Source organism: Carassius carassius, chromosome 4 (genome assembly GCF_963082965.1).
Source record: "Carassius carassius chromosome 4, fCarCar2.1, whole genome shotgun sequence".
Taxonomy (NCBI): domain Eukaryota; kingdom Metazoa; phylum Chordata; class Actinopteri; order Cypriniformes; family Cyprinidae; genus Carassius; species Carassius carassius.
The window spans coordinates 27,763,275-27,789,996 of record NC_081758.1 but is presented as its reverse complement, the minus strand read 5'-3'; the positions used below and the strand labels follow the sequence as shown (position 1 = coordinate 27,789,996).

The following is a 26,722-nucleotide window of genomic DNA, read 5'->3' as shown; positions in this document are numbered from 1 at the left end:
AAAGTTGAAACTGAAGATAACAGGAGTGAAGAAAGTGGGCCAACTGAACCTATACATTACCTGAGAAAGGCTAGTACTTACACAGCTTTACAGTAATGATGTAAACATCTACTGACTCAGGTTCCATCAGTGCCTCAGCTGACCGTCCCAGGAGTCAGAGTGATTACACACCTATCAGTTTGTAAAAATAAAATATAGAGGCAGTTTTAAACCAAATGGTCTATGAGCCACGAGCCTCGTGTTGGAGAGTGGGTAGTAATTAGCAGAAAACAGATCCACCTAATCAAAGATCAGTAACTAGACCCCAACAATGTAATTTTGTGCAGAATAAGACAGGTAGTAGAGGAGGGAGCAGGGTGTTAGCTCAGGTTTCCACAGCCTTGTGTTACACATGGTGGGGCACCGGCGTCTAAGGAGAGGCGCTGAATGAGATCTTCTCTTGCTGCCCCTCCATGAATCATTCAGCATCTTGGAGCAGACCATGAGCCGAGTTTAGTGGTGGTGCTTAAACTGAAATAAATTAATGAGAACAAAGGATAGAAACGTGAGCTAGAGAAGAAGAGTGAGAAAGAAAAAAAGAGTTGGATTGAACACGACCGAATGTGAAGTGGATCACACTAGATGTGTCTTCATGCTGGTCTGAGTTTCCATCATGCCAGGGCAAAACTGGGAACTGGAGGCCCTTTAAACTTTTGAGCCCTGGAAAAATACTAAGAGAACTAGGATTCATCTCTTCAGGAAAAAACAATGGATGCTGAGGTAATTCAGAATCATTTCATATACTTCTGCATTTGTCCGTGGAGAAAGCAGCTGAAATAATCTATTAAAATGTAAATAATCATAAGCTATGATAAATTTTGTCAGATTTTCCTAAGATTAATATATATTTACACACACACACACACACACACACACACACACACACACACACACAATATAACATACAGATCATTAAAAAAATTCAGAAAAAAATCTGAAGCATACGCTATTACTTTTTAAATTAATAATGTACAAACTGACAAGAAGCATTTTTTTAAATTCTTTAATTCCTCTTTGTTAAAAAACATTTAAGATTTATAAAATTTAAAGAAAATGTAACTCAAAATAGCACTAGAAAATTTAATTATTTTAATAACCTTTTGGGGGAAAATGTTTTGCGAAAAAATTTAGTTGTCACTAATACTTATAAAGAAAAAATATTCAAATTCATAAATTATTAACAAATAATTATTGATAAATTATAAAAAAAAAAAAAAAAAATTCTGATTTAGACTTTAAGCAGCAAATATTTGTCAAGTCTTTGTGTAGTTGCTCTTGTAGAAGAATGAGGGCCAGTGACCAACGATGAGCTCTAGCTCTTTCTAAAGTCTGAAGCCATATTGTGAGCTGAGCACTGGGATCCTGTGACAAACTGGAGTTTTGGGACAATAGCGTGGCCTCTCAGGTGATGGTCAGTTAACCAGATAGACTTTCCTTCTCTGTTAAAATCAGCTTTAATGTCTCAATGACTCACTCCAAAATTCAGCAGGATATATCTTATAACAGTGCCACCAAAGTGGAAATCTAATTCATCATGGAAATTAACCTTTTTTTTTTTTTTTTCAAATTCAGACCTGATCAGTTTTGATTAAGTTAAGATCATGATTGTCTTTTAAACGAATGCTCTACATGACATGCTGTGTGTAATGAGAGAAGAACATTGACAGACTGCCAGAGGCTTGGCATCCCCTCTTGGCTCTAGTTTGAGTGCTCTTTGCCAGCTGATAGGCAGGACTCAAGTCAAGTGTGATGCCAGCTTTAATTTCAGAGCATTTCCTAGTCTCTGCACTTTTGCTTTTGTGGTTCTCGACTGACTGACAGCTAACTTAGTGCGTTTTATCTTAGTAATGTTGTCAATAACTGTTCAACCCTGTAGCAAACTACAACCCGAATTCCGGAAAAGTTGGGACGTTTTTTAAATTTTAATAAAATGAAAACTAAAGGAATTTCAAATCACATGAGCCAATATTTTATTCACAATAGAACATAGATAACGTAGCAAATGTTTAAACTGAGAAATTTTACACTTTTATCCACTTAATTAGCTCATTTAAAATTTAATGCCTGCTACAGGTCTCAAAAAAGTTGGCACGGGGGCAACAAATGGCTAAAAAAGCAAGCAGTTTTGAAAAAATTCAGCTGGGAGAACATCTAGTGATTAATTAAGTTAATTGATATCAGGTCTGTAACATGATTAGCTATAAAAGCTTTGTCTTAGAGAAGCAGAGTCTCTCAGAAGTAAAGATGGGCAGAGGCTCTCCAATCTGTGAAAGACTGCGTAAAAAAATTGTGGAAAACTTTAAAAACAATGTTCCTCAACGTCAAATTGCAAAGGCTTTGCAAATCTCATCATCTACAGTGCATAACATCATCAAAAGATTCAGAGAAACTGGAGAAATCTCTGTGCGTAAGGGACAAGGCCGGAGACCTTTATTGGATGCCCGTGGTCTTCGGGCTCTCAGACGACACTGCATCACTCATCGGCATGATTGTGTCAATGACATTACTAAATGGGCCCAGGAATACTTTCAGAAACCACTGTCGGTAAACACAATCCGCCGTGCCATCAGCAGATGCCAACTAAAGCTCTATCATGTGTAGCAGGGTGGTTGAATCCACTGTAGGGAATGTCATCCACCTGTGCTTAGTTTAGTAACCCCTCCTCCTTATTTGGTTTGAGATATATAAAGGACATGTTATGGCCACTTGGCATGCGTCCTTGTATTTCCCTCGTGACGTCATCCGTGGTCGCTACAGGCTTGGATTGTGGATTTTTTTTTCCTTCCCGCTGTTTTGTGCTGGCTGCCCACTCTTCACCGGTATGTATAGTTTTGTTTATAACAAGTAATTGACTGCGACTCGGCTATTTATGATTGGTTTTGTCCTCAGTGGCATTGATAGCACGTCACTCATATGGTCTGACTGAGCCGCTATATTGAATATGGTGTGCAACTACGAAGCGGTTTGCGTGCAGGATCATCCCGTGGTATGTAGGATTATAGTTTGCGTATCTGTAATGTTTTCTTTTCCTGTTTTAATATAGTTTCCTTATGCTCTGCAGGGCTCTCCTGCATAACTGAGTCTTTTTGGGCTAATTAGTGGGAAGTGAGCATCAACACTGAACCGTGATCGCGACTGCGTCGCTGTTTTGCCTCGACCTTTATCACGATAGCAACCCAGCGGTTGATTCACGTTGCTATCGGGGTGTAGTGCATGGTTTCGAGGGCAGGCTGAACGTCTCCCCGGGCCGCCGCATATGGAATTCCCTTGGTCTAACTTGAAATCAGCATCTCGTGTCTACCGTGTGGTTGTTTGATTATTTGGTTTTCCTTGGTTTACGTTCAGTCCGTGCCTCATCTCTGAGCACTGTAAACCGGAGTGAACTTGGTTTATTTCAAACTGTTAACCTGTTTTTGTTACATTGTGCTATTTTGTTTGTGCTAAGTGGTTTAATTTCTTGAATTATTTGATTTATTCTGTGACATTGTTTTTTTTTGTTTTACTTATTTGGGGGTATTGTACTTTATAAACGTTTGTTATTTTTGTTTTATTTATTTCTTTGAGTTTCTGTCAGATTGTAGTTATCAGTTTGTGTTTTCTTCTTTTTTTTCTGTTATAGGAGCTGGGTCTCTGGGGGGTGAAGGCGAGGCTGCCATTTGTGTGGTGTGTTCACGTTATAGTGTTGTGTGCCTGCTGCCATCTAACTTTCACGTGTGCATTTGGGTATTTGTAGTGGACTATTGTGGGGGGGGTTCGTTCTACAATTTGGCAGCCGACCCGGACCCCCAGCTACCGCTCCTGTTGGCCAGTTGGTTTTCTTTAATGGGAATTGATTTATTGTGTGTGTGTAGATGCAGATTGATGGTGTGCCTTCCTGTTTATTATATGGCCAATGTAGAGTTTTCACTTGGAAGTTTTTAGCTATTTATTGGTCAATATTGACAAACATAATAAACTTTTTTTTTTATATTATTCATGTCTCCTCACCCACTCATTCAAGACGAACCTGTGTGCCCTTAGGGCTGTTATTTCCCCAGTGGTCTGGGGTGGCGTAGTCGACCATACATTGTCATACATATGCATATTTTGTGTTAAGAGTGTGGGAAAACACCCTTACGACCTCCTTTGCTTTTGTACCGCCACGTTACAAATTGGCGTAGTCGGCAGGATTACTTTTTTTTTTGGGTGTGTTGGGTGAGGACGTGACTATGTATATTTAAAAAAAAAAAAAAAAAAAAGAAATATATATACTTTAGCATACTTGTGTGTTTGTATCTTGTGTTTTTTTTGTTTGTTTGTTTGTTTTTGAGGCAAAACAGCGGCGTAGTTGGTGTGAACTGGACCTCCCCTGTCAGTTGGCTTCCCTCTACGATTGGTGAGTGCATTATTATGGAGGAAGAGTTGCAACAGTTAAGAGAGTTGGTGGCGCAGCTAAAAACTGATAATGAAAAGCTCCATCAAGAACGTACTGTTGAATTTCCGGGTCCCAGTGCAGCATTTAGTGCTCCAGTAATGCCTGTGGGGGCACCCGTACCCTTGGGTACGGGTGCCACCCAGCCGGAAAGATTTGTTTTTGTGCCTCGAGATCGAAGGTGCCCAAAGTTTAATGGCCATACGGGCATCAGCATTGAGGAGTGGATTGAGGAAGTACAAGCGTGCATGCAGTTGCGTCACCTCTCTGTGACTGATAGGGCATTTTTTTTGTTTGACCATTTGGAGGGGGAGGCACGGGAGGAGATCCGGCACCGTTCCGCGGTTGAAAAAGGGGACCCAGATAAAATTCTCTCCGCATTGCGAGAGGTATTTGGTTGCTCTCAATCATATGTGGCATTACAGGAGGCCTTCTTCTCACGAAAGCAGCGGGAAGGGGAGACTTTGTTGGAGTTTTCCCTCGCTCTAATGAGCCTCCTTGAGGGCGTTAAGCAACAGTCCCCATACGTAATGTCAAATTCTGAGAATCTGTTACGCGACCAATTTGTGGAACATGTAGTGGATAGTTCTCTGCGTCGTGAACTTAAACAGCTAGTACGCCGCCAACCTACTTCTAGTTTGCTGGAGGTTTGTAGAGAAGCAATAAGATGGGAGCGGGAGGGGATGCCGGGTGGTGCACGTGGGCGAAGTCAGTCCGTTCCACTAGTCCCTTTGATTCAATATGGGGTACAGGGGGGATCATCGTCGACTACTACCAGTTTGATGCCAAACTCTGAATTAAGTGAGTTGAGGGAAATGTTAAAATCCCAACAGGTACAGCTGGATCAGCTCACTAAGGGTTTGGCATTATTACAGGGTCCTGCCCCTGCTGCTCGGAGTCAATCCCCTCACCCGGTGGGTTATTCCTCGTATCCACGGAATAAATTTTCTAATACTAATCCGGTAATCTGTAGAAGATGTCAGCAGCCGGGTCATTTTGCTAGGGAGTGTGATGGGGAACGTATCCCTTCTCGTTCTAAGTCTCCCTTTACGGCTCCTCGTGCAGGGGGGAGTGGGCAGCCTCATCTTCAGCGGCCGTCGGAAAAACTAATTCCCACCGGGCTGCAGAGCCTCAGCTCGGTTGGGGAAAAGAATGGCTTAGACGTTTGTCAGAATAACAGTCCGGTGCCTCATTTGATGTCGTCATGCCCGCATTTGGTTGTTCTTATTGGGGGGGTTCAGGTGCCTTGTCTGTTAGACACTGGCTCTATGGTGTCCACCATTACTGAGAGTTGCTTCGTACAACATTTCGAGCCATGGGGTCAAGATCGCCTTCGTTCGTGCCAATGGTTGCAGTTGCGGGCGGCCAACGGTTTGGACATCCCTTATATTGGGTACGTAGAATTGGATGTAGAACTCTGTGGCAGGTTAGTGTCAAATTGTGGGGTGCTTGTGGTCAGGGATCCCCCTGGCGGCTTGTGTTCTAAAGTACCAGGTATTGTGGGAATGAATATTCTCAGTCGTTGTTACCAGGAGCTTTTTGGGCAACATGGTCCTGCTCTATTTGAATTACCATCCTTACTGCAGGCCCCCAATTTTGTAACACAGGCATTTCAACACTGTCATGAGGTGGGTGCCCGTTTGGATGTCGATCGGGTAGGTCAGGTCAGAATGCAAGGCCGTCGAGCATGGCGTATTCCAGGTGGTACGTTAAAACTAGTACTGGCAACTTGTTCTGAGAAATTCACGAAGGAGACTGTGTTATTTGAGCCTGCAGAGTCGGGCCTACCAGCTGGATTGTTAGCATCAACATCGTTGGTGCGGGTGAGTCGCGGAACTGTCTCCGTACCAGTTGTAAACGTGGGGACTACGGACGTAGTGTTATATCCTCGAACCCTCTTGGGCTCTCTCACAAGGGTTTATGTGGTGAGTTTGCCCAAGGGGGTTACTGAGGTTAGCTCTGTCATTGCTGCTGTTGGCTCCCATAGTGCTCAGGTTGCTTCCACTATGGAGGAACAGATTAGGTCTATTGACCTATCTGTTTTGTCATTGCAAGATCAGGACCAGGTTAGGGCCTTATTACTGGAGTATCAGGGTGTGTTCTCTGCTCATGAGGGAGATTTGGGGTGTACCAGTTTACTGTCACACGACATCCCTTTGCTGGATGACATCCCTGTTCGGCAGCGTTATCGCCGGATACCACCCTCAGAGTATGAGGTAGTGAAGGCCCACATTGATACACTGTTGGAGTCACGGGTTATAAGGGAAAGTTGCAGTCCGTATGCTTCCCCGATAGTCTTGGTTAAAAAGAAGGACGGTAGTCTGCGCATGTGTGTGGACTACCGCCAACTGAACTCCAAGACTAGGAAGGATGCTTTCCCCCTTCCGAGAATCGAGGAGTCCTTGGATGCTCTAACAGGTGCCCGCTGGTTTTCCACTATGGATTTAGCCAGCGGGTACAATCAGGTTCCTGTTAGTGAAAGGGATAAATCTAAGACTGCGTTTTGTACACCATTCGGGCTGTTTGAGTGGAACCGGATGCCGTTTGGGCTGTGCAATGCCCCCGGTACATTCCAACGCCTCATGCAACGGTTGTTCGGTGACCAACAGTGCCAGTCACTATTATTGTACCTAGATGACATCGTAATATTTTCATCTTCTGTGGCACAGCACCTGGAGCGCCTGGAGGTCGTCCTGAGTAGGCTGAAGCGTGAGGGCCTTAAAGCAAGGTTAGAGAAGTGTTCATTCTTTCGTCCAGAGGTAGTCTATCTTGGTCACGTAATATCAGCGGACGGCGTTTCAACTGACCCAAGAAAGGTTGAGGCGGTGGCTCGGTGGCCGAGGCCAAACAGTGTTTCCGAGCTCCGCTCCTTCTTGGGATTCGCTAGTTATTACCGTCGCTTTGTGGAGGGGTTTGCCAAGTTGGCGGCCCCTCTGCATAGGGTGGTGGCGGAGTGTGGAAGTGCTAGGCCCAAGAAGCGAGCGGAGCAGAGTTTTGCTGACGCTTGGACAGCTCAGTGTCAAAATAGCTTTGATGAGCTCAAGGCAATGTTTGTTAAGGCCCCGGTGCTTGCCTACGCAGATTTCTCCCGACCGTTTATTTTAGACGTAGACGCCAGTCTGAGTGGGTTGGGGGCAGTCCTTTCACAGGAACAAGATGGGAAGGTGAGACCTGTTGCGTATGCAAGTCGCGGTCTTAGGCCCCCCGAGCGTAATATGCTGAATTATAGTTCAATGAAACTTGAATTTTTAGCGCTCAAATGGGCCATGACCGAAAAATTCAGAGAGTATTTATTGGGCAATAAATGTGTAGTGTTCACCGACAATAACCCTCTCAGCCATCTTATGACGGCGAAGCTTGGTGCCACCGAGCAACGGTGGGCGGCACAACTGGCATGCTTTGATTTCGAGGTCAAGTATCGACCAGGCAGGGTCAATAAAAATGCTGACGGCCTATCAAGATGCCACCCCCCAAGTAGAGGGGTGTTGGACAGCATGCTGCCAGGAGCGGCGGTTCCTGCCTCCATACGGCATGCTGAGAAACCAAGGTCTGTCCCTTTCGTCAGCCAAGCCTCTGTGGTGGCCTTGCCTGGGCATTCCCCCACCGACTTGAGCTCACTACAAGAGGGAGACCCAGTGATTAGGGAGGTCTTATTTTTTTTTAGGAGGGGTAAGTTCCCTGGGCCTGATGAGCGTCGGCAGCTCCCTAGGGATGCTTTGACTTTACTTCGTCAGTGGGATCGTTTGATGGAGTTAGAGGGAGTATTATATCGTCGCATTTTCCGCTCTGATGGTGGCGAGGAGCTCTTTCAATTAGTGCTGCCTTCTGCCTTGCAGGTGGAGGTCTTAACAGGGTTACACCAGCAGCACGGGCACCAGGGTATCGAACGCACTACAGAACTGGTGCGCCAGCGCTGTTATTGGCCAGGCATGTCGGCCATGGTGGCGAAATGGTGTCAAGAGTGCGAGAGGTGCCAGGCTGCCAAAGATCTGCAGCCGGGTGCCCGTAGTTTTATGGGTCATTTGCTGGCTTCCCGACCAAATGAAATTGTGGCCATCGATTTCACCCAGCTTGAAGTATCCTGTTCGGGATTGGAGAATGTTCTAGTAATGACGGATGTCTTTACAAAGTATACTATTGCGGTTCCTACCCGGGATCAACGGGCTGAGACAGTAGCTCAGGTACTGGTTACTGAGTGGTTCTACAGGTTGGGGGTGCCTGGGAGAATTCATTCTGACCAGGGCCGTAGCTTTGAGTCATTCTTGATCCAGCAACTTTGTAAATTGTACGGCGTTGAGAAATCTCGTACTACCCCTTACCACCCTTCTGGTAATGGGCAGTGCGAGCGGTTCAATAGAACATTGCACAACCTATTGCGCACCTTACCGGTTTCACGTAAGAGGGACTGGGCGTCCAGTCTCCCTCAGGTGCTCTTCTCCTATAACACCACCCCGCACCAAGCCACTGGTGAGTCCCCCTACTTTTTAATGTTTGGCCAGGAGCCACGACTTCCCATTGATTTTTTGCTCGGTAGAGTTCCAGAGCCGGTGGCTGGCGACGTGCACGAATGGGTAGTGGAACATCAGACAAGGTTGAAAGTGGCGTTTGAGGGAGCACGAGAACGGCTGAGACTGACTGCTGACCGGCGTAAAACGCATTTTGATCGACATGTTCGAGATACGCCCCTGGAAGAGGGCCAGTTGGTTTACCTCCGCGATTATGGCATTAGAGGGCGCCATAAAATCCAGGATCTGTGGAGTCCAGTGGTGTATAAGGTGGTAGAGGCTCCTAGATCTGGGGGTGCAGTGTATAGCATTGCACCTATACATGAGGAGGGTAAGGTGAAAAGAGTTCATCGGTCGTTACTAAAGGCTAGGATTCAAAGGAATCCTACCCCGGTTGTACTTGGTGGGCCAGTAGGGGAGCTCGAACAGGAGCCGGCGGAGGAGATGGAGGAGGCAGATTTCTGGCTAGTAAGACCCGAAGGCCCCCAACTCGTGTTGGATTCGGTCGACTCTGCCCCTTCAGTACCCGAGCTTGGAGTCCCAGGTGAGCAACACCAACCCTGTGGCATGGGGGTTGGTCCAGTGTTATCACCTGGTACCTCAGCTATGGAGCAGGCTCCTGTTGAGGTTTGCCCGGTGTTATCTCCAGGTTCCTCAGCCATGGAACAGCTTTTTGCTGTTGAGGTGGTCCCAGGGAGACCGAAGCGGGCCACAGCTGGCCAGCATTCTAATATTCACCGCTTGCCCAGGGCTGTGGTTGAAACGGCAATGGTGGCTGTACCCCCGGGCCTGATGTCTAATACAATACTTGCTTTCTTTAGACCTTGGGACTAATTGGGGAAAGTAAGCGAGTTCATCGTCGGGGCGACGATGTGTAACTGGGGGGTAGACTGTAGCAGGGTGGTTGAATCCACTGTAGGGAATGTCATCCACCTGTGCTTAGTTTAGTAACCCCTCCTCCTTATTTGGTTTGAGATATATAAAGGACATGTTATGGCCACTTGGCATGCGTCCTTGTATTTCCCTCGTGACGTCATCCGTGGTCGCTACAGGCTTGGATTGTGGATTTTTTTTTCCTTCCCGCTGTTTTGTGCTGGCTGCCCACTCTTCACCGGTATGTATAGTTTTGTTTATAACAAGTAATTGACTGCGACTCGGCTATTTATGATTGGTTTTGTCCTCAGTGGCATTGATAGCACGTCACTCATATGGTCTGACTGAGCCGCTATATTGAATATGGTGTGCAACTACGAAGCGGTTTGCGTGCAGGATCATCCCGTGGTATGTAGGATTATAGTTTGCGTATCTGTAATGTTTTCTTTTCCTGTTTTAATATAGTTTCCTTATGCTCTGCAGGGCTCTCCTGCATAACTGAGTCTTTTTGGGCTAATTAGTGGGAAGTGAGCATCAACACTGAACCGTGATCGCGACTGCGTCGCTGTTTTGCCTCGACCTTTATCACGATAGCAACCCAGCGGTTGATTCACGTTGCTATCGGGGTGTAGTGCATGGTTTCGAGGGCAGGCTGAACGTCTCCCCGGGCCGCCGCATATGGAATTCCCTTGGTCTAACTTGAAATCAGCATCTCGTGTCTACCGTGTGGTTGTTTGATTATTTGGTTTTCCTTGGTTTACGTTCAGTCCGTGCCTCATCTCTGAGCACTGTAAACCGGAGTGAACTTGGTTTATTTCAAACTGTTAACCTGTTTTTGTTACATTGTGCTATTTTGTTTGTGCTAAGTGGTTTAATTTCTTGAATTATTTGATTTATTCTGTGACATTGTTTTTTTTTGTTTTACTTATTTGGGGGTATTGTACTTTATAAACGTTTGTTATTTTTGTTTTATTTATTTCTTTGAGTTTCTGTCAGATTGTAGTTATCAGTTTGTGTTTTCTTCTTTTTTTTCTGTTATAGGAGCTGGGTCTCTGGGGGGTGAAGGCGAGGCTGCCATTTGTGTGGTGTGTTCACGTTATAGTGTTGTGTGCCTGCTGCCATCTAACTTTCACGTGTGCATTTGGGTATTTGTAGTGGACTATTGTGGGGGGGGTTCGTTCTACAATTTGGCAGCCGACCCGGACCCCCAGCTACCGCTCCTGTTGGCCAGTTGGTTTTCTTTAATGGGAATTGATTTATTGTGTGTGTGTAGATGCAGATTGATGGTGTGCCTTCCTGTTTATTATATGGCCAATGTAGAGTTTTCACTTGGAAGTTTTTAGCTATTTATTGGTCAATATTGACAAACATAATAAACTTTTTTTTTTATATTATTCATGTCTCCTCACCCACTCATTCAAGACGAACCTGTGTGCCCTTAGGGCTGTTATTTCCCCAGTGGTCTGGGGTGGCGTAGTCGACCATACATTGTCATACATATGCATATTTTGTGTTAAGAGTGTGGGAAAACACCCTTACGACCTCCTTTGCTTTTGTACCGCCACGTTACACATGCAAAAAGGAAGCCATATGTGAACATGGTCCAGAAGCGCCGTCGTGTCCTGTGGGCCAAGGCTCATTTAAAATGGACTATTTCAAAGTGGAATAGTGTTTTATGGTCAGCAGAGTCCAAATTTGACATTCTTGTTGGAAATCACGGACGCCGTGTCCTCCGGGCTAAAGAGGAGGGAGACCTTCCAGCATGTTATCAGCGTTCAGTTCAAAAGCCAGCATCTCTGATGGTATGGGGGTGCATAAGTGCATACGGTATGGGCAGCTTGCATGTTTTGGAAGGCTCTGTGAATGCTGAAAGGTATATAAAGGTTTTAGAGCAACATATGCTTCCCTCCAAACAACGTCTATTTCAGGGAAGGCCTTGTTTATTTCAGCAGGACAATGCAAAACCACATACTGCAGCTATAACAACAGCATGGCTTCGTCGTAGAAGAGTCCGGGTGCTAACCTGGCCTGCCTGCAGTCCAGATCTTTCACCTATAGAGAACATTTGGCGCATCATTAAACGAAAAATACGTCAAAGATGACCACGAACTCTTCAGCAGCTGGAAATCTATATAAGGCAAGAATGGGACCAAATTCCAACAGCAAAACTCCAGCAACTCATAGCCTCAATGCCCAGACGTCTTCAAACTGTTTTGAAAAGAAAAGGAGATGCTACACCATGGTAAACATGCCCCGTCCCAACTATTTTGAGACCTGTAGCAGAAATCAAAATTGAAATGAGCTCATTTTGTGCATAAAATTGTAAACTTTCTCAGTTTAAACATTTGCTATGTTATCTATGTTCTATTGTGAATAAAATATTGGCTCATGTGATTTGAAAGTCTTTTAGTTTGCATTTTATTAAAATTTAAAAAACGTCCCAACTTTTCCGGAATTCGGGTTGTACTTAAAATGCATGCAAATATAAGTTGTCACACTATATCTCCCATTAATATGTCAAAGTTAAATGATATTCAAATGCTAAGTTTTATTATCAAAGCTCTGTAGGTTTTATTGTGGGGGGAACACATGTAATGCAATGCAGTACAATGACTATTTAGAAATGTACAAATCAATATTCTCCAAAACCCTCATGTATCATATTTTAGCTACTTTAGTCAAGTAAGTGTTCATCTTCATTTATTACTCCCAGAATAAGCTATTCTTATGTTTAACAACAATGAAGATTTCACAGCAAAAAGACACATATACCATGGCCTGAAAGGGGGACGTTTTCATAATTATAGTAAAAGTTTTTTTACTTAGTGAAAGGTATAACATATCAATAAGATGACAGAAGGGTTTTCAGCAAAGTATTGATCATGTTTATAATTAAGGGGCCTTTGTAATTTCTGTATCAAATATGATACAGGCTTTATTGGGTACAAGTAATCACAACTGGACAATTCAGAAAATTATGAGTTTAACGATTAATTGTAAATTTACTGTAACTCATTCTCGTGGTCTGAAATGGCAGTCTTCTTCAAATTAGATATTAATAGTAATATTTGTGTGTGTGAAGAAGAAAGGGAGAGTGTTCGATCTGTTCTTAGAGGTAAATCAAGCATCGCTAGCACCATACAGGAATAATTCATTTATTGAGTTTTTGTATGTCCGTGACCTTCGCCCAAATTCCATCCCATGACAGGAACAGAGAGGAATGGTGTAATCTCGGATAGAAATAGACTTGCCCTCAGCTTTGAAGGAACCAAGATAGGACAAACCAATGCTGAGCTTAGCTTTTCAGGATGCAGAGCAATAAATCCATAATGATTTCTGTTTCAGACAGATGTTTCTTGACACACACACACACACACAGACACACACACACACACACACACATATACACACAGACCCCCGCTTCCTTAGCAAACTTTTTATTAATGACCTCCCATGGTGGAAGTGGTGAGTGTGATATGACATTGTTTCCTGCCGTACTTAAAATAATCACAGATGCTCTTTACAAAACTGGGTAAGATCACACACAGTCTCCACATCAGAACACAGAAACAATCACTGCACTGAAGGTAAGGGCTCCCACTTTACCTGGGTTAACTATCTTTTTCATATGAATTCTTTAGATAAACTTGTCAAATTTTTCAGTGTAAAATATTATGCAGATGATGATGTAAATGTAGTGAATAAAGTTGATCCAGCCGGACTAATGGTGAAATACAGCTCATGATAATGTGTCTCTTAGCAGATAAACTATGTAACTGTGAACAGTTTAGGAGCAGAAAGACTCAGGGATAGTATATGCAATATTTCACAGTCATTTATATGATAATAGTAGGGTAATAGTTTTTACTTCCAAAACTATACATTTTAAAATATTTAGTACAATTTTCACCAAATGCTGTAAGGTACGTTAAACAAAATTTTCCCTTTAAAAATTACAAACTTTTTTCTTTACATTGGTTATATATACATCCTTCCTGTTTGTCAAGTCCAGGGTGGACCCTGCTATTCTCAGTGTTGATTGATGAACGTCCCTTTCGATAGATTGTGTAGACAGAAAAAAAAACAATTTAGATTATATAAATAAGGCTGCACTCAGACGGTTCATGACATATTGTTGTCATGATTTATTCAAGGTCACATCTGAAATGATATTACTGGATATAGGGTGATGTAATAAAGGCAGAGTTTAAGAAAGATTGTGAGTGATTACTGTTAAACATACAGTTACAAGAATTTGTGTAATAATTATCTTGAAGAATATAAATAATTAAATAAGTAAAATAATTAGGTGTATATTTTTCAAATACAAAGAACTCATTTCAAGCAACTTCTAAAGCTGTTTCTGAAAAGAATGATCAACTCCTTTCATTACTTTTCATGTCTGTGATTAACAGAGTTTAGAGGTGCGCTGCCAGCGGATCCTGCTGGAGATGGAGGGGTCTTTGACAGCTCGGGACCGGGTGGGCATTCAGGATTTTGTTCTTCTGGATGCCTACACCAGTGAGACAGCATTCATGGACAACCTCAGAAAACGGTTTAGTGAGAACCTCATATATGTGAGTCCCCACCTCTTAGAATAGACTGTAAAAAAGGCAGGCAGTGCAATGTCCAGTATCACTGTTAGTTTCATTATTGGGAGAAAATGATGTACGTAGACTGTCATGCTGAACTCAGTGCACACAGCTAGACTACTAAGTGAAAATGTTCTCTATACATCTAATTTACCTGGTCACAGCGACTGGAAACTCACTTTGCTGATGATTCAGGTTTATCAAGGGCACCTTACAAGGATAAACCTCTTAAAGGGTCATGAAACCCTAAACCAATTTTTCTGAGATTTTAACAGAGGTAGGTGTGTTTAACACCATAGAAGACAATGTTATAATCTGTAAATTTAATAATAGAATATAAATGGTTAAATTTGAGTTTGTATCGGCTATTTTCGTCTTCCGGGTTTGAAATCTTCATCAAGTCTACGTCACAGGATGTGACGTTTTTCTGTACGGATCATACAGTGATGACTCATCGTTCTCTCATAATTATTAATGAGGCTGAGCCTTCATATCCAATGAGAAGACATTTCACTGAATTAATCATGATACCACGTGGATCTTTTCAATGATAGACCTGTCAAACAAACTGTGATATTGCGTAGTCGATGAGAGAGGCGATCATGGGACGCAAGTGTTTGTATGCGTGGTGCAAAAGTTCAAGCGCATTGCATAGCTTTCCCCGCGATGCTGCCAGGGCTAGAGTCTGGCTCCGTGCGGCTGGTTGGCCATCCACAACGGACACATCTAATTTATATATATGCAGCAAACATTTTTCTCGAGAGAGCTTCGCCTCTCGAGAAGTCCTCCACCTCCACAGAACCCTGCGCGCTGCCGTCACTGTATATTTCTATGTCGCTGTCCATCTTTACTATTGTTGTTCAGGTGGCGCGTCGATCTAGGCACGGAATTTTTTTTTAACCGGAAATCTATTATTTGCAAATATATTAATTTATAGTGTGTATATAAAGTATATAGTTGTTTATAATGACATTATAATTAATATGTACATTTAATATGTTTTATTCAATAGAATTTGATGACAGGGCGTTCAGTTACTTTTGAAATGACAGAAATAGTGTCAGTGTATTGCCAGCTTTTTTAAAAAAAAACTTTTTTTGCTTACGTTTTACGACACATTTGTAATGATATGCAATAACAGTTATCCCTGCCGTGCAATACCACATCCACACTCCCCTCCCCTTCTCACAGCCATCCACGCCAATTTCAGTTGCATTTTTCAAAAACAGTGTGAGCTAGACTTGCGCTGAAATAGGGGGGTTTCATGACCCTTTAAATGAAACTGCTGAGACAGGTTTATTCCCTGATGATCTTTAACCCATGATAGTTCAAATTTTATCTCAATACTTAGTTGAGTGAAAATACTGGGCTTGTAACTTTTTCTGAAATGTCCTTATCTTTTTTATTTCTGTTAGACCTACATTGGGACCCTCTTGGTGTCGGTTAATCCATATAAAGAGTTGGGAATCTATACCAAAAAACAAATGGACATTTACATGGGAGTCAACTTTTTTGAGCTGCCTCCTCATATGTAAGTTTGCATAATACATACACAGGAAATATACGCTGTTGTTCAAAAGGCTGGGGTCAGTAAGGTAAAAACAAAAAACAAAAAAAAAAACAAATAACTGTTATTCGGCAAAGATGCATTAAAATGATTAAACCTGACAGTGTAGATATTTAAAATGTCACAAAAGAATTCTATCTCAACTGAATGCTCTTTTCTAAAATAGAGGAGTTATTTTTTAATTGAAATATATTTCATATATTTCATGTATTTTTCAAATAAATTTGAATAAAAAAATCTTACTGACCCAAAACATTTGAATGGCACTGTATACATAAATATTAACTTTTTTTTCCTTCTATTTATAGCCCCCCCCCTCCCCCCCTTTTTTAAAAGAACATACAGTCGTGGCCAAAAGTTTTGAGAATTACATAAATATTGGAAATTGGAAAAGTTGCTGCTTAAAGGGGTGGTTCGGGATTTTTGACATCGGACCTCATTTTTAAGTCAGCCTGGTTGTTATTCATTAGTGGAGACATTTTTTTTTTTTTAATTATCCAGTCTTTATATTTGGATAGATAGATGCTAGGCTAGCGCGAGTCAATGGGTATATGTTAGCCAGCCATTAAAAACCGTTTTACCCGCTCCACAGTGCACCAAAAGCAAATCAATTATAACACTAGACTATCGATGCAAATGTCCGTTGATAGAATAATGTTAGAAATCAAACTTACCTTTCATCACATTGCATTAGTTATAATTTGTTCCCTGTAATCATAAGCCTTGTCGACAGCAGCAGCGGAGTGATATTGATTACCTAGGCAACCGAGTGAGCCGGTCCACACATGACGCAAGTGTATTTACCTGCCGCTGGCACACTGATTAAAATTCCGCAGCGGCTGAGAAACTAGTTCCTTTAGGATCATTGAGATGAAAGGTAAGTTTGATTTCTAACATTATTCTATCAACAGACATTTGCATCGATAGTCTAGTGTTATAATTGATTTGCGTTTGGTGCACTGTGGAGCGGGTAAAACGTTTTTTAATGGCTGGCTAACATATACCCATTGACTCGCGCTAGCCTAGCATCGGCTAACTATCCAAATATAAAGACTGGATAATTTATTAAAAAAAATGTCTCCACTGATGAATAACAACCAGGCTGACTTAAAAATGAGGTCCGATGTCAAAAATCCCGAACCACCCCTTTAAGTTTTTATAATAGCAATTTGCATATACTCCAGAATGTTATGAAGAGTGATCAGATGAATTGCATAGTCTTTCTTTGCCATGAAAATTAACTTAATCCCAAAAAAACCTTTCCACTGCATTTCATTGCTGTCATTCAAGGACCTGCTGAGATCATTTCAGTAATCGTCTTGTTAACTCAGGTGAGAATGTTGACGAGCACAAGGCTGGAGATCATTATGTCTTCTTCTTCTGTATTTTTTATTGGCAGTTTGCAATCAATGTGCATTACCGCCATCTACAGGGCTGAGGTGTGATCGCATAGGGATGTCAAGAAAAAAAAAAAAAAAGGAAAGCTTCAGCTGGCGCTGCGTGTTCAGCTCCTCCAGCTTCCACTCTTATATCTCCTCAACCTTGAAATAATAATATAAATTAAATAGATAAATAACTAAATTCTTCTTGCTAGTTGGCTTTCTTTAAGATAATTAATAACCGCCCTAACTGTGGACTGTGTGCTGTTTACACTCAATAAATTTCCCATGGTTAACTCTCTGTCTAGTGCTCTCTTCATATTCTCCCTTTCTCTGGTGTATTGTGTACAATCCACTCGCGTAGCTACGGGTGGGCCTGGGTGGGCAGGGCCCACCCACCTGTCAGTCAGGCCCATCCAGTCATTGGCCTCACAATATAGCCTAACACTATTCAACAATAATGTATTTTTGACACGAACATTAGTAAGTTGCTCTGTTTCATTTTAGTCTGTGAAATGTGCTCGTCGTTGTGAAGGGGGGATGGGCTGTTCGCAATCTGACTGCGAAATGCGCTATGCGGGCATTTAATCATCACCATGACAACCAAACAAGAATCAAGAAACATTAAGATTTATTTTTATAGGTCAAGTATTGTGATAATCGCAACAGAAGGAATAAATTATGTTGCAATTATCACAATACTTGACCTATAAAAATAAATCTTAATGTTTCTTGATTCTTGTTTGGTTGTCATGGTGATTATGAAATGCCCGCGTCAGATTGCGAACAGCCCATCCCCCCTTCACAACGACGTGGTGCACATTTCACAGAGGGACACTGAAGTTTAGCTAAGTATGAAAAATGAAACAGAGCAACTTATTAAAGTTCGTGTCAAAAAGACCACGGCCGCCGCAGGAGGAAGATGATGCAGATGTTCAGGAGCCTCAGCCATCAGTCAGTAGTAAGGAGCTGAACAGCTCTGCTTGTGATTATTTGATGAAAATGCATGACATTGTGAATTTTGACGTCACTGGGGCGCGAAAGAGGAAGTTGCCAGCTAAGTTGGGCGATATGTTGATCCAGTCTACCGTGGGCAAAGCATCACCTGTCAAGGACAACTCTGACCTGAAACAATTGTGGAATGATATACTAGACAGGCAGATCATGGAACTGAACTCCCGTTTTAAGGCTGACACGTACGGTTTAATGAGAGCAGCCGCTGTGCTTGCCTCAGTCGAACACCTTCGGCAAAAAGACTCTGTTACAGCCTGCCGGTGCGCACTTTAACATCGCTGTTGATGATTCTGAACATGAGGTGTTTGTTCAGCAACTAGAAAAAAAAGTATCAAATGGCAGGGCATTTCCATCACTTGTGGAGGTGCTCGATGCATGCCCATGCGATATCTTTCCAAGAATGAACCGTCTCCTGCGAGTCCTCATCACACTACCAATAACAAGCTGTACTGTCGAACGTTTCTTTTCCACTGTAAATCGGATAAAAACTAGTTTTAGAGCAACAATGTTGACACATAGACTGAACTCTTTGTCCCTTCTCTCATTTGAGAGAGAATTGACTGAATTGGACTATAACGAAGTCATTGCAGTGTTCAACTCAAAGCCCCGTCGTCTCCTGTTATAAGCGCATCAAAAGTAAGCCAATCTACGTTTACTATTTGCCTAGTTAATGTTGTTATATAACGTGGTTTATGTGGCCGCTGAGCCAGACCAAGCATTGTTTTTACACACTGTCCACTACTGTCCTGCTGATTTAATGATGGTGTTTTTTGCATCTGTCAGATGCGCGTGTGTGTGTGGTGTGGCCGCGCGCAGTGGAAATGCTTATCGTTATGTTCTTAACACTGCTTATGATGACATGATACATGCTTGTCATTAAACTGTGGTGTATTCAAGAAGCAGGTGTACTGTAGTTGTGTTGGCCTATTTTGATAACAGATGCATTTTAGGCTGTGCCCACCTGATTTTCTCTGGGCCCACCTACTTTGTGATTCCTGGCTACGCTACTGGCACAATCTATAAGTATATGTTTTACATTTTTTACTACTCCACAATTTATGCATAGTCCAGTCTGATGTTTCCCTATTATGTGCAATCCACTATTTAAACTTGTATGTCCCATCCTCATTCTGGAAAACCATGTTGCCTCCTGTCTTTCCAATCCACTGATTTTCCTAGCTGTAACCCCTTTGTGTATATTATACAAATGTCTGCCTTTTCCCTCCTTATCCCATCTCTCCTGCCACTTTCTGTTAATTTTATTCTTAATAATACATTTAATTTCTGACCTACTTAATTTAATATCGAGTTCAACCAGTTCTGATGTAACTGCTTCCTTTGCCAGCATGTCTGCCTTCTCGTTACCCTTCACTCCCCTGTGTGCAGGAACCCATATAAATCCTACGCTTATGCTTTGTTGACTTATTATACAATTTATTTGATTAATTTCATCTAGTAAATCCTGTCTACATATAGATTTTCCACTCTGAATGCATTCTAGTGAGGACATTGAGTCTGAACATATAATCACCTTATTTGGTTTTACTTCTTCCACCCATTGTAAAGCCAGAATTATTGCTACCATTTCTGCTGTAAAAATGGCCAGATGATCTGTTGTCCTTTTTTTAATATTTACATTATACTTTAAAATGTGTACTGCTACCCCTGTTTTCCCAGTCTGATCTTTTGATGCGTCTGTAAAAATCTGAACTGTGTCTTCATAATTTATGTCAATATATTGCTGAACATTTTGATATATCCCTGATTTAATTATATTCTTAGCTTCCAAATCTACCCTGGGATAACAAAACATCCATGGTGGGATTGTTGGTGTGCTAACAGTTTTGCAACAAGCAATGTTGTCAATTTCCATGCCACCCAAAACTGCATAGTGGACGCCCATACTCCCAACATTCTAATAACACCTTCTTTGTAGGGTGTGTTTCTTCATGGCCTTGCAGATTTATCCAATAAGACATGGATAGTTGTAATCGCCTTAGATCTAACGGCATTTCCCCTACTTCTATTTGTAATGATGGAATTGGTGTTGTCCTAAACGCACCACTACATATTCGAAGTGCCTTGGCCTGTACTCTGTCTAGTTCTTGCATTAAGGTTTTATTTGTTGAGCTATAAACTATGCTTCCATAATCAAATACAGAACGAATCAATGCAGTATAAATCCTTTTAAGGGATATGCCTGATGCTCCCCACCTAAACCCTGCTAAACACTTCAGTATATTTATGCCTTTTTTGCACTTATCTATCATTTTCTGAATGTGCGTTTTAAAATTTAGCTTAACATCAAACCATACCCCCAAATATCTTATACTATCAACTTGTTTAAGATGTTGCCCATACAGTTTAAGTTCTATAGTAGGATTCGTTCTTTTTTTTGGAAAAACATATAAATTGTGTCTTTTCTACAGACAGATGAAAACCCCACTCACATGACCACTTTTCAACCTTAACAATTGCTGACTGCATCTTAACCTTCAGGTTATCAATATTCCTTCCTCTCACCCATAATGCCCCATCATCAGCATATAGTGCTCTACCCATTCTCTGATCTATTCCGTTAAAAATGTCATTAATCATTATATTAAAAAGCATTGGGCTACATACGCTTCCTTGTGGAGTACCGTTCTCTATTGGATATATATTTGAAAATTCCATCCCTACTCTCACCTCTATGGTTCTGTTATTTAAAAAATCTTGAATCCAGTTAAACATCCTGCCACCTATGCCCATCTTATTTAACTTAATTAAAAGCCCCTCCTTCCACAACATGTCATATGCTTTTTCAATGTCAAATAAAATAACTAAAACAGCTTCTTTACTTACTTGTGCTTTCCTAATTTCATTTTCTAGACAAATAATTGGGTCCATTGTTGTACGCCCACTACGAAAACCACTTTGGTGAGGGGAGAGCATTCCTCTTTTTTCAATTACATATCCTAGTCTTATAGTAATCATTTTTTCCATAATTTTGCATAAGTTGGATGTAAGAGCTATTGGTCTATAGCTTTTAACCTCTGTTTTATCCTTGCCAGGCTTTCCTATAGGGACTACCACATAGTGTTTCCACATTCCAGGCAACCTCCCTTGCTCCCATATCTTGTTATACAATGTTAAAACAACACTCTTAGCCACATCTGATAGCTGCTCTATCATTTTGTAACACACCTCATCTTTCCCTGGTGAAGTACTCTTAACTCCTATTAAAGCTCTTTTCAACTCAAATAATGAGAAATTTGTGTCAATTACACATTCATTTGTGACTTTCCTCCCCAATATGCCTTTATTTTCCTCAATCACCTTTGCTCTCCACTCTAATTCTTCACTGGATAAGTTTTTTGTGCTATGTACCTTAACAAATGCCCTAGCCAGTACTTCTGCCTTTTCTGCATTAGTTACTGCTTCAATGTCATTTTCTCTTATTACTGGTAATGCTAAGTCCCTTCTAATGCCTCCCATTTTCCTTATCATTCCCCAAACCTCAATAACCTTGATTTCAGACCCAATGTTGCTACAAAAATCTCTCCAGTATTTTCTTTTTGCCTCACGAATGACCCTTTTAGCATTGGCCTGTGCTTTTTTATATTCAATTAATTTATTGAATGTGTGATTTGATTTAATTACCTTAAAAGCCTTATTCCTTGCCTTAACTGCTTCTTTACACTTTTCCGACCACCATGGAACCATTTTCTTTTTCCTCTTCCCAATAGATTTGCCTATAGTCTCCTCTGCTGATTCATACATTATGCCAGTAATCATTGAGTTTAATTCTTCAACATCATTTCCTGAATATGACATAATCTCCAACTTTCCACTTGCTACCTTACTATAATGTTCCCAGTTGACCTCTTTCATTTTCCATCTTGGGAACCAGTTATCTTCTAAATATACACTTTGGTCAACCATCTTGGTCAAAATAGGGTAATAATCACTTCCCAAACTATTCTCGTTAAAAACCTCCCATTGACTTCTCCCTGCTATATGTTCTGACACTATAGTCAGATCTATAGCTGACTCTGTTCCTCTGCCTACATCAAATCTTGTTCCTCTTCCATCATTCAAACATACTAGATTGTGCTCATCCATATATTCCTCAATAATCCTCCCATTTTCATCTGTTCTTATACTGCCCCAGAGTGAGCTGTGTGCATTAAAATCTCCACTTATTATTACTTTACCACTTCCCCTTTCCCATATACTTTCTAGCATGTCTTTTGTTAACTTTTGACAGGGGTTATAAAAATTAGCTATTTTAATTTTAGTTCTATTAACCCATATTTCAACAATAACCACTTCAATCTGTACACCATTGTTTATAGCCCTAAAATTAATACCTTGTTGGATGAATGTAGCCACTCCACCCCCTGTAACAGTACTTCTATCCTTACGTACAGCCGAGTACCCATAAATTATAAAATCAAGAGAGGGTTTTAGCCAAGTTTCCTGAACACAAATGACGTTAGGTTTAACAGTTAGCTCTTCAATAAAAGACTTTAATTCTTGTCCATTAGAGATTAAACTCCTGGCGTTCCATTGCAAAATGGATACACCCATCAGGATCCACCACCACTTGATGACTGACTCTCTAATACCTCTGTTCTAAGCAATTCATTAATTGACTCAGTTGTTAGTCCCTCTTCACCTAGATACTTCTCTGCTGCTTTTAAGATGATCTTAATTCTCGCTGTTCTACTGTCTGTTTGTGCTGTGCAGTTAATGACTTCCACCATAAATGCAATAAATGTCTTCTTTTCTACAATCAGAGTATTTTCATTTACTTTACAACATTTATGAACAATGTTTTGGGCTGGATTTTGGATCACAGGTACTAGACCTTCCCTTGTGCCTAAATTATTCCTTGTTTTACCGTCAACTTTTTTGATGGCTTCAGCATATATAATTTTTTCTTTCACTCTCACATTTTGGACTTGAACTGCTCTTTTGTGTGCTTCACACCCCTTATACGCAGCACTATGTTCTCCCCCACAATTACAGCATTTAATTTTGATCCCTTCAGCACATTTACCATATTCATGATCCCCCCCCACACTTAGCACAACGGGCCTTAGCCCTACACGCTACAGCAATATGACCAAAACGTTGGCATTTAAAACATCTTGTCGGTGGGGGGATGTATGGTCTCACTACATAACTAACACACCCAATTCTAATCCGTTCAGGTAGTTTATCCTCATCTAAGGCCAACATAACAGACAAGCTTGGTCTTTTAACACCATCTTTAGTGTATGGCAGCCGTTTGACGTTGTTTACACGAACTCCTCTTATATTTACCTTAATCTCCTCTTCAGTCACATCAGTTGGTATTCCAGATATAACACCCATAGCTCTCCCTCTTTCTTCCCATATTTGCGGCTTCACAGCCTTCCCCAGCAGTGTATTACACTTCATTAAAGATTGTTGTTGATCTCTGTTTTTGCAAACAATTAACAAATTTCCATCTCTTAGAGTTTTGACTGTATATACCTCTCCTACTATCTTGTATACAGCTTCACTGATCTTTAAAGGATTCAACGTACACAGTGTTTGAAATCGAATTATCACTTTTATTTCACTTTCATTACCCTCATCTCCTTTGTTTCCATTGGCTCTCCTTCTTTTTTTTTTTGTCTCACCTCCTGCCAACCTCCATCATTTGAATTCGTTCCATTAGAAATAATTGAAGCTTCATCACCTTCCATTTCATCTACATCGTTCTCGTATTCTCTTCCTGCATTCACCTCCCTTCCTATCCATCCCGGATCACTCCTCAGCCCTCCTGGCTCTCTCGACGGATCTGGGGCATGCTTCTCCATTCCCCCGCTAGTAGCTCACCGCGATCATTATGTCAGGCTGATTGGGTTAGAATGGCAGACTTGAAATGCTAAAAGGAGGGTGATGCTTGAAATCATTGTTCTTCCATTGTTAACCATGGTGACCTGCAAAGAAATGCGTGCAGCCATCATTGCGTTGCATAAAAATGGCTTCACAGGCAAGGATATTGTGGCTACTAAGATTGCACCTAAATCAACAATTTATAGGATCATCAAGAACTTCAAGGAAAGAGGTTCAATTCTTGTAAAGAAGGCTTCAGTGCGTCCAAGAAAGTCCAGCAAGCGCCAGGATCGTCTCCTAAAGAGGATTCAGCTGCGGGATCGGAGTGCCACCAGTGCAGAGCTTGCCCAGGAATGGCAGCAGGCAGGTGTGAGTGCATCTGCACGCACAGTGAGGCGAAGACTTTTGGAAGATCAAGAAGGGCAGCAAAGAAGCCGCTTCTCTCCAAAAAAAAAACATCAGGAACAGATTGATCTTCTGCAGAAAGTATAGTGAATGGACTGCTGAGGACTGGGGCAAAGTCATATTCTCCGATGAAGCCCCTTTCCGATTGTTTGGGGCATCTGGAAAAAGGCTTGTCCGGAGAAGAAAAGGTGAGCGCTACCATCAGTCCTGTGTCATGCCAACAGTAAAGCATCCTGACACCATTCATGTGTGGGGTTGCTTCTCATCCAAGGGAGTGGGCTCACTCACAATTCTGCCCAAAAACACAGCCATGAATAAAGAATGGTACCAAAACACCCTCCAACAGCAACTTCTTCCAACAATCCAACAACAGTTTGGTGAAGAACAATGCATTTTCCAGCATGATTGAGCACTGTGCCATAAGGCAAAAGTGATAACTAAGTGGCTCGGGGACCAGAATGTTGAAATTTTGGGTCCATGGCCTGGAAACTCCCTAGATCTTAATCCCATTGAGAACTTGTGGTCAATCCTCAAGAGACGGGTGGACAAACAAAACCCCACTAATTCTGACAAACTCCAAGAAGTGATTATGAAAGAATGGGTTGCTATCAGTCAGGATTTGGCCCAGAAGTTGATTGAGAGCATGCCCAGTCGAATTGCAGAGGTCCTGAAAAAGAAGGGCCAACACTGCAAATACTGATTCTTGGCATAAATGTCATGTAATTGTCGATAAAAGCCTTTGAAACGTATGAAGTGCTTGTAATCATATTTCAGTACATCACAGAAACAACTGAAACAAAGATCTTAAAGCAGTTTAGCAGCAAACGTTTTGAAAACCTAATATTTATGTAATTCTCAAAACTTTTGGCCACGACTGTAGATATGGATACATTGCTTATTGTACATGTAGTCTTTCCATGCATTATTTTTCTGACCTCGCAGCTTTGCACTTGCTGACAATGTTTACCGGACAATGATTAGTGAAGCCAACAACCACTTCATCCTCATTTCTGGTGAAAGTGGTGCTGGCAAGACGGAGGCCTCTAAGAAAGTCCTGCAGTTCTATGCAGTGTGCTGTCCCAGCACTAGACTCCTGGACAACGTGAGAGATCGGCTCCTTCTTTCCAATCCAGTGCTGGAGGTCAGAATTCAAACTTTTTGTCTGAAATGAGCTATTGAAAACATGGGTATATTCTGAATGCACATGCTCAAAGTGTAGCACAGTATCAAGTAAAAGAATGTTGATGCTAACCGTTTTATATCTACAGGCTTTTGGAAATGCCAAAACCCTGAAAAATGACAACTCGAGCCGATTTGGAAAGTACATGGACATACAGTTTGACCATCAGGTAAAGTCAGATTTGAACAGAAGTACAAGACCAGAAATCATTCATTAGAACTGTAAATAAATGCTTTTTTCTTTCAGGGAGCAGCAGTTGGTGGCCACGTCTTAAGCTACTTACTGGAGAAGTCAAGGGTGGTCCACCAAAATCATGGAGAAAGGAACTTCCACATCTTTTATCAGTTAGTTGACGGAGGGGAGGATGAGCTTCTTCGCTGGCTTGGTTTGGAGCGAAACTGTCAGAATTACCGCTATCTTATTCAGGTGAGAAACACAGATATTACTTTATATTTTCTGAAATTAATATATATTTATAGACATATCAGAGTCATAAAGCAAATTGATTTTATTGTTCAAAATCTATTTTCTGGACAGGGAGAATGTGCCAAAGTGAGCTCCATTAATGACAAGAGTGACTGGAAAACCGTACAGAAAGCTCTTACTATTATTGAGTTTAGTGAAAAGGATATAGAGGTAAGATACTCTTAGACTGATTGGAGTTAGAGCATGTTGATTGGAGTTTTTGTCCTCTAGTGTCATTGGCTCAGTGTAGAAGTTAGCTTTTTTAGAAAGAAATGTAATTGTTTAATACGTTTGGTGTTTTTTTTTTTTAGCATCTGTTTGCCATCCTTGCCAGCGTCCTTCATCTTGGCAATGTTCACTTTGAGGCCAGTGCCCTGGGTTATGCCACATTAAACAGCAGTGTGGAAGTACACTGGCTGTCAAAGGTACTTCTACTAACACT

At 41.6% G+C, this 26,722-nt stretch overlaps 1 protein-coding gene across 1 annotated transcript in view; it reads left to right on the top strand.

The window, feature by feature from the left end:
- Positions 1 to 6,137: 6,137 nt before the first annotated feature.
- Positions 6,138 to 26,722, top strand: part of LOC132135242 (unconventional myosin-Ih-like) — a 33,105-nt gene continuing 12,520 nt past the window's right edge. Inside the window, exons 1-12 of the mRNA XM_059547183.1 lie at positions 6,138 to 6,154; positions 6,366 to 6,921; positions 7,120 to 7,178; positions 7,338 to 7,614; positions 8,287 to 9,582; positions 14,244 to 14,405; positions 15,836 to 15,951; positions 25,578 to 25,776; positions 25,904 to 25,984; positions 26,062 to 26,241; positions 26,353 to 26,451; positions 26,592 to 26,705. Coding sequence (XP_059403166.1) covers positions 6,138 to 6,154; positions 6,366 to 6,921; positions 7,120 to 7,178; positions 7,338 to 7,614; positions 8,287 to 9,582; positions 14,244 to 14,405; positions 15,836 to 15,951; positions 25,578 to 25,776; positions 25,904 to 25,984; positions 26,062 to 26,241; positions 26,353 to 26,451; positions 26,592 to 26,705 — 3,156 coding nt within the window. The remainder of the gene's footprint in view (positions 6,155 to 6,365; positions 6,922 to 7,119; positions 7,179 to 7,337; positions 7,615 to 8,286; positions 9,583 to 14,243; positions 14,406 to 15,835; positions 15,952 to 25,577; positions 25,777 to 25,903; positions 25,985 to 26,061; positions 26,242 to 26,352; positions 26,452 to 26,591; positions 26,706 to 26,722) is intronic.